Below are 8282 nucleotides of genomic sequence, written 5' to 3' on the forward strand. Positions count from 1 at the left end.
GAGCTACACTTTCGATTTTTAAAGCTGCATGGGTGGCAAATTTAGAGCCAGACTTTGCTGTAAAAATAAATTTCAAAAATACCTCTCATAAAACATTCTTTAAAAAATTTAAATATTTGTAACTAAACCAAACAAAGCAATAGAAAAATATTCCCCTTAAGATAATTCTCCTTAGATTTATATCCACAATGATGTAGGACAGAGCTTCAAGTCACACTTCCTTTCTTACAGATTTTATATTATATTGACTACAAGGACAAAACCAAGCAGTTACAAAGGCTATTATTGTGCAATCAATCTGACAGAGATGCAAAAGACTATCAGCTTTTTCTGAATGTGATTCCAAGTCTTCTAAGTGTCACGAGAAATTGTTTGAAAACAAAAACAGGACATGCTAAAAATGGAGGCAGCCAAGTAGTAAATAGCACTGGTCAAGTTAAAGAAAGTTGCCTCTTAATTTTGAGTTCCTTGAATTCTTCAGGTCAGTGGTCAATGAACCATCTCTCTCTTTTTTAAGAAAAATCATACTGAGTGAGATAGCTGTGCTTGTGTCAGGGAAAAATCATGAAACAAAATTCCTCGAAGCAATTACTAGTCGATACTTTATGATGGAATTAGGGATGCACTGATCTGGACTGTACTGGCCAATATTTGCCTTGCTTACTGCCATTGAAATACCAGCAGATAGGCTGATATTCAGCAATGGCAGTTACTGATTCCTATGTGTTGTATCCCATCAAAACTTTATTAAATTGTATGACTGAATGTGTAATAGTGTGATAAACAGCAGAAATGTATTCGCTTATTTAAAACGATAACTTCTTTGCTTTCCTGGCATCGACTATCCCAAAGCCTCACACATCGGTGCATCCCTAATTGTGGTAGTTTGGATGAAAATACACCTGCAGTCCCAAGATTGTGAAGTGTGTTGTTTCAACTAAAACCAATAAAAGTTTTATATATGTATAAAAATTTATTGACGTACAAAAAAAACTTACATTACTTATTGACTCACTTTATGAAGCAATATAAACAGCGATGACTAAATCACTTTTGTGTTACATGTTTATGTGTTTCCACAAAGATGCTAACAATCCAGCAGAAATCCAGCTCACCTCTACTTTATTTAACCAGTGAACAAAATTAAGATCTGGCTGCTTAGTCTGGTTGCACATACATTGAGCTTGAGACCCACTCTGGGCTTTGGGATCTTTAGTAATACTTATCATACTTTCAGTAAAGGAATATGCTGAGTTGTCCTGCTATGAATAAGCTGTTTCCTAACAATCTCAAGCACGACCAAACAATGGGTTATTTCTCCAAATTCATGGATTATTTCATCATTTTCTTGGTTTATATTGCAATGGCACACAATGGCACCACTCCCAAGCTGGCAACACAGTAAAGAGTGTTGCCAATTTATTCCCCAAAAGCATTTTACATCATTGTTTTGAATAGCAAACATATTTTGGGTCAGTGAGGCATCAGTTTGTTTGCTTCTGGTTTCTTGGTTTGCTTTTTTTTTTTCAATGCATTTTTCATTAGAGTAAATAAACATGAGTAAGAAAAGGAAAAACGCAACTGCTGCTTAGCTGTGTCAAATTAACATTCGATTTTACACAAAGTCAGAATTAAAGAAGATGGCTTTAATTGTACAGCAGAGTAAAGCCTGCTGCACTAAAAATGTCAGCATGTTTTTAAACAAAGGCCATTACGAAATTTCTTGGAAACACATGGAGAAAGGGAATGGGAAAGCTTAACTTTGGCATGAGGAGGACTCTCACATAAATAACAGGAAGATCTGGCTAGCCCTGTTTTGGCTGTGTATAGAATCAAGAATAACATCTTTCTCATACCAAAAAAAGAAAATGAACAGAAAAAAACTAACCTGGGCACCATCCCTTAGCTTCAGGATGCACTCCATGGTGTTGATGGTGATAACTACAGGCTCTGAGCCCAGCTTGGTCCAAGGTACATGGATACGTAGCTCATGGATATGACCACTCATGAATGTAAAAGGCAGTTTCAACTCCTGTGGATATAAAAGGAGTTACAAGAAAGAAAGGAAAAAAACAACAGCCAGCTAGAAATAAACAACACTAGAATAATATGGATAAAGGTGCCAATACGAGGTAGAGGCTTCGAGAACATTTTGAATCTTCATCCATCCATTTTTCAAACAGCACTTTGAAGCTAATATTTGTAGACGAGTAGATAGTAAAAACAATAGCTACAGATTACATACTGGTCACGCTTCTAACAATATAAGTCAGATATTTTCAGAGGCAGGCAAATCACTGTTCTGCATCTTGAACTACTCTGTGTGAGAATGAGTCCCATGAAACCAGACTGCCTACACACAGGCTTCACATGCTTTCTGTGCAAGTCTGAGCCAAAAAATTAATAGCCAAACATTTTTCTGAGGGAAAAGCTGTCATGGATTTACAGTATGTCTGCTTTATAACCCCCACAATGTTTCACCAAATATTATATTAAGATGATCTCAGATTGCACATTTGAGAGGAGGTACTGTCCAAATGAAATGGAATAAAATAAATGCAAAGGTAGGACAATTTCCAAAGTTTTGACACAGCATTACAGACAAATCTCAATCCTAACACAATTCCCACTGTCGGATAGCTTGAAGCTGCTTCCAATAAGAACTTTCATCACAATCTCTTTGGGTTACGCAGTGTTTTGGTCTGCTCTTCAGCAGCAGTCAGAACCCACTCAAAAGAAAAGAAAATCCTTTTAACTGGTGGCAGATTGATCTAATCCAGACATGACATGAGTAAAAGAGAACACTGTCAAAATAACACTGCAGAGCAAAATATCAAAGTAAATCTGGTAAAATTCTTCTGAAATGACAGCAAGAAGATGCTGTTAGTGCCTGACTAAACAGCACTGTAGCGTTTTCTTTCACTCTAGTCAAGGCAATACAATGGAGAATAGCTGCAGACATAATATGGCAACTTTTTTGTAGGGTGTATGTGCCTGCATAACCAAGGTTTATAAACGAAACTCTACAATTTGTTTATAGTAAGTAAAATACAAAACTACATTCTGAATATATATGTAGGAAGTGGGCATTTATATTTTAAATATTCCCATCATTTTAACCTCGCGTCAGTTTTATAAAGAAAGGTTCAAAGCAAAAGCTAGATTTAACTTTTAGTACCTGCTCCAGTACATCCAACTTCAAGTCCAGCTTGCTCAGCACCACATCACCGCCCCACAGAGAGAGCTGCAGGTCAGATGGCTTCAGATTCTTGATGTACTTGTTTACATAGCTCATCAGGAGCGGTGTGACATAAGACTCCAACATCTTGTCCTTGTTCTGTGTACACAATGAACAAAACAAAAAAACATGGTAATATCATTTGACTGTGTTAACATCCTTTTGCCATTATATATCTCGGTCACTAAACTAATGGTGCTCGTTCTAAACTAATTACAAAGAATATGTATTTCTTAAGAGTGTTATTTTGATGTCATAGCCTAAAAGCACAGCTCTAATTAATAATTGTCATTGCTAAAGCAGAAGTAGTGTGCATGTTAGCTAAGTGGAATATGTCATAAAAATATATATAATAATATCATATTTATTATATGTATAAAGCCATAATTTAAGATATTGGCTATGCTTGAACATTTCTTTTTATGACAGGTCCAAACACAACATTATAACCTCTTATCCAACTTGCAAACTGTGGAAGTACTGGCCGTTTCACACAAACCTCAAGCTGTTTTTTGTTACAGTTCAACAAACTGATGTCAGAATGAACTGGCACTCCTAATGGCATAAATACCATATTGGCATCCAATAACTAATCCAACTGTGTGTAATTTATAGAAAGGTTGTACAGGTTTTGGTTAATAAACTTAATTAGATGTAAAGACAGTTCTAATTACGCTGACTTCTCATCAACGCAAATTTTAACCTTAAATGAAATTCACCGGAATGTCTAGCTTCCTTGCTAAAGTGCCTTCATTCCACATAACGGGGAAGCCCAGGAGCAATTATGTACTGCATTTGCAAATTAATTCCAATGTAACTAAAAATAACTTCAACAGCGACGCTATGTCGTATCTTATAGTAATACATTTAACTTACTGTGGAGCACTTAGCCAGGGAGGCTAGCTCTTTCCTCCTGTCATTTAAGTGATACACAACAGCAGCGACGCAAAGAAGCTAGGCTAAGTGATTAGAAGAAGTCGCTATAACTTCGTTTCAGCTGGCTAAACTGGCTAGCCACAAGTCAAATAGAGAAAAGACTCTATTTACCTGACTCCCACTTGTATCCTGTTGGTTTTTGTTTAATTCTACGTTTAATAAAAGATGTTCATCCCGTTATCTAACGTTAGCCATAACGCCGAACTGCAAGAGTCGAAACGTCATCGGTAAACACCAACGCGGCTTCCGTATGCTTGGTGTTGCGTTTTTCAGTGGGAAATTTGCGTTTCGAAGGTAGATTTACATACACAACGTATAAACATAAGTAACTCAAGAGAAATTTCATTTGTGATTTGATCAGTTAACAGGCATTATCTTCTTCGGTTACAGCAACTCCGGATGTTTCCATACCGTCAGGTTTTGATATAACAAATACCTTTGTTCCTATTAAAACGAACGAGTGTCTACAAATCCGGACTCTCTAACAAGTACAGGAAGGGATCTCTTCGCATAATAATCGTCATCGCTTAAGCACGCCCCTACCCTTTTTATGGCAGCGGAAGCTCACCTTTGCCGAAAGAGCGATCGCGTGAACCTCACAGTGCTCAGCATAGTGAATGTGTATTCTTGATTATAATTTTCTATTATTTTTATTTTTTTTGTTATAATATAACAAAATGTTCTTATTTACCATCTTAGTCCATAAGAGTTTCAATTTCAACCTTCTGGGACCTGTCATTGCAGAAGTCAATGAAAGTGAATAGTGGAGACGATAAGAAAATTAGGTTTGCATTTCACACAGGGAAACTGTGCGGATTTTAAGCATCTCATCATTTATCTCAACTCTAAATATATCTCAACTGCCAGAGTAACACAGGCCTATATCTGGAGGTTAGGTGAAATTTACCAACGCAGACACACTGTGACATGATAAATATCTTACATACTGGAATTTAAAATGAAGAAGAATATACTGAGGGCAACGAAAATATTCTAAAATGTAAACCATTTCTGTCTTTCACGGATCTCGGTTTTTTTTTAGGGTCACTGGTTATTTTTCAGACATGAAACGTAATAATGTCAACGGACAACTGTATGAATTGCATAAAAGAACGGGTTAGACTCAACCTTTATCGCACTGTCACTTGAACACCTTTGCTGAGAAATGATCTTGCTAATTTGTGCGTCCAAGGAGTTCGTTGACAGATAAAATATTTCTTTTATAATTTTTTTTAGTCGTAATGTTGAGTTATGTTGCTCCAGTGGTTAAGTAAGCAATCTTGTCATATTTAAAGTGAACAGCAGTCATAACATACAAGAAAAAAATGCAAATTATAGCAGTTTTATAGCTTAATAAACAACAAAAATCCAACTTCACCCTGCCGTCAGTATGTTTCACGTCTTCATGTTTGCATGTTTGTTTGTTTGATTTATTTATTTAATCACCTATCTTTGAGATCAGACCATCATCTGTCTTTTTTTTCGTGATGAAACCTTTAAAAAAGTGTCTTCCGCAGGCCGCACATAGGGTCAGAAGCACTGCAGATATGAGGTCTGGCCTGTAGTGGCCTGTAGTCCGGACCGGCTCTCGTCTGCTGTAAAGCTTCATGAGGATACAGTCCACATAAGTCGGTCAAGGATGACGATCGCCCTGTGACCGGCCACGCTTTGCCAACTATGCGTAAGTGTGTCAGAGTCAAGTGGTCACCCACAGTTAATGTTACTATTCTGAAGTCCTTTCTGGCCAGGATGCTTTAAATTAATACAGAAAAATATCTGATATCAAGTTATCTCACTTCTTAGACCAGCAGGTTGAATCTGGAATCCAAAGGAAACCAGCGTACTGTGCCACAATCCAAGTCTTTAAAGCCAGAGATAAATTAGGAATCTTCTGTTGTTATTCTCCACGAATGATATGTTCCACGTAAACTGCCTAAATTAGTGGTTTTCCACTACAGCATTTCAGTTGAGGCTATCAAAGATTTATTTCGGGTTAAAAATAAAGGGTTTTTTGCTAAATACTTACAGCAATACATGGATTAACTAAACAATTAATTAAACAGTATTAAATAAATACTTCTTTAGAAAGGCTAAACGGCTTTGTTCAAGCACATATAAAAATGTATATTTCCACTGAGGAGGACAAGAATGGCAGAAATTTACTTTCAAATTAAACTGCATATTGTAACAGATATTTTGCATTTATTCTTATTAGTCGGTTCCTGCATTATGTTACATCTGTTGTCGAGGCGTCAAAATGTTTCTTTTTTCATTTGTTTTTTTCTTGTTTATTAAAATGGATAACAATTTGTTTCATAAACGTTTATTACAAATTCAAACAAATTATGTTCAAATATATTCTAAACATATATATATGTGTATATGTATGTATATATATATATATATATATATATATATATATATATATATATATATATATATATATATATATATATATATATATATATATATCAAACATTATTATTATTATTATTACATGACCTTTTTGTGTGTGTTTTTTTCATATTATATAGTTTTCAGATTGAATTTTTTTATGTTTTACTAATGAATTATGTTTTTATGTGATTGTCAAACAGCTCAAATACTTTCCTCCTTCTTTTTTAATTTTTTTTATGAGCTCGCTGGAGACGTCGCACTTTGTTGTCTTTCCTTTTAGAAAATAATTAGGAAAATCCTAGCCCGCAGTGCGCAATAAAACGGGCCTTAGTTAATGGCCTTTCAGCAGCAATGAACGCACTTTTAAATCTCCTGATGTTATTGTAACCACTTGTTCCAGACCCTATTTTCGAGCCCATTAGAAATAAATGCTACTTTTTCGTGCAATTAATTGCACCGTAAGGTGAAAATCAAGTTTCAGGCGAGCAGTCAGTAGCCACCGCTGGCTCTTGAAACGGGGACACAAAGGGCCCGAAGGCCAGATAACACCGAGAGACACAGAGATGAGGAGAGAGTCAGAGGAGAGAATCTCGCTTTGACTTCACCAAATGATAAAAACAAAAAAAAAAAAACACCCAACACATTATAGACGAGCTCGTCCGGTCACAGGCAGCAGGCTTGGTGGTTAATCAGTGGTCGGTCAAAGTTTAGTTGGATGAAATCCAGATCTTGGTGGGTTTTTCTGTGTATCTACGCAAAATTTAAACCACAGTGTAAATGAGTTCTTACAAAACGCTCTCCATTTTTGCTTGAGGCTATTTGTGGCTATTTGCCTCTGTATCTATGAAGCGCCTTGAGCCGACTTTTGTTGTGATTTGGCGCTATATAAATAAAATTGAATTGAATCATAAGGACCTGAGAAATAATCTTTGTATATATATTTTTTAATTCATAAAATTAGTCTATGGCGCATATAGGTCCAAAAATTAAACTAGGAGACTCACGTCAGGCCCATTAGACGTCAGCAGCTGAGTGGTACAGGTGTTTTACATTTCGAATATGGCTCGGTAACACAGCAGGTTCTTAAAAACATTTCTGAACCACCATCTGAGGACAGACGCAGACACACGGCTGCGTGAAAATGCCTTCTTAGCGCTGATGGTTCCTTCTGCCGTTTTGCAGGTCACTTATGATGTCAGAGGTGATCTAGATAAAGACATGTGATATGGCCGCTAATGCGGCTAATATAATACTGATCAGCCTCTGTAGAGGACATGTAGCCTAAGATAATAATAGAGGCTAATAATTCTGAGACGTACAGACACTGAGAGGTGGTTGGCAGACAGTGCGTAATGACTGACCGTTACATGGTCGTAACTTTTATTCGAAGAAAAATCATTGTAAACTTTATGATCAATTATCACCCGCGATGGCACACAGGATTGTGCTTATGAAGTTATGCTCTTTTCCAGGAGCTAAAGACGTCCTCGGGGCTTTCTGTCATGTGGTGTTTCCTGCTAACTCCCTGCTAAAAAGCCCAACACGTCCGCCACATAAGCTCTCACTGCCCGCCGGCTGTAAACATACAGACTATTAACTTGATGACCATGGTAAAAGATTTCACCTAAATATTGCTTTTTGGGCTGTAACACTGTGTCCTCTGTTTCGTGGCAGTGAAAATGAGAAATAAAAACGGGGGGAAATCCAAATG

The 8282-nt window shown here is 36.6% G+C and overlaps 1 protein-coding gene across 3 annotated transcripts in view; it reads right to left on the minus strand.

Moving 5' to 3' along the window:
• The window catches only part of vps13b (vacuolar protein sorting 13 homolog B), a 301321-nt gene extending 296915 nt beyond the window's left edge, over positions 1-4406 (minus strand). For 2 of the 3 annotated variants that reach the window (XM_086310380.1, XM_086310381.1), the window contains exons 1-3: positions 4286-4406; positions 3179-3337; positions 1889-2032 (exon numbers count right to left, since the gene is read on the minus strand). In XM_086310380.1, coding sequence (XP_086166506.1) covers positions 1889-2032; positions 3179-3325 — 291 coding nt within the window. In that variant the 5' untranslated portion in view covers positions 3326-3337; positions 4286-4406. Of the gene's footprint in view, positions 1-1888; positions 2033-3178; positions 3338-4114; positions 4265-4285 lie in introns of those variants that run through there. The other variant, XM_086310379.1, reaches the window with a different exon arrangement.
• Between the last annotated feature and the right edge of the window lie 3876 nt (positions 4407-8282).

The sequence above is a fragment of the Aulonocara sp. 'chitande type north' Nkhata Bay genome, linkage group LG11 (genome assembly GCF_057382095.1).
Source record: "Aulonocara sp. 'chitande type north' Nkhata Bay isolate Kocher_YH1m ecotype deep benthic linkage group LG11, A_spYH_male_GT1.1, whole genome shotgun sequence".
Taxonomy (NCBI): domain Eukaryota; kingdom Metazoa; phylum Chordata; class Actinopteri; order Cichliformes; family Cichlidae; genus Aulonocara; species Aulonocara sp. 'chitande type north' Nkhata Bay.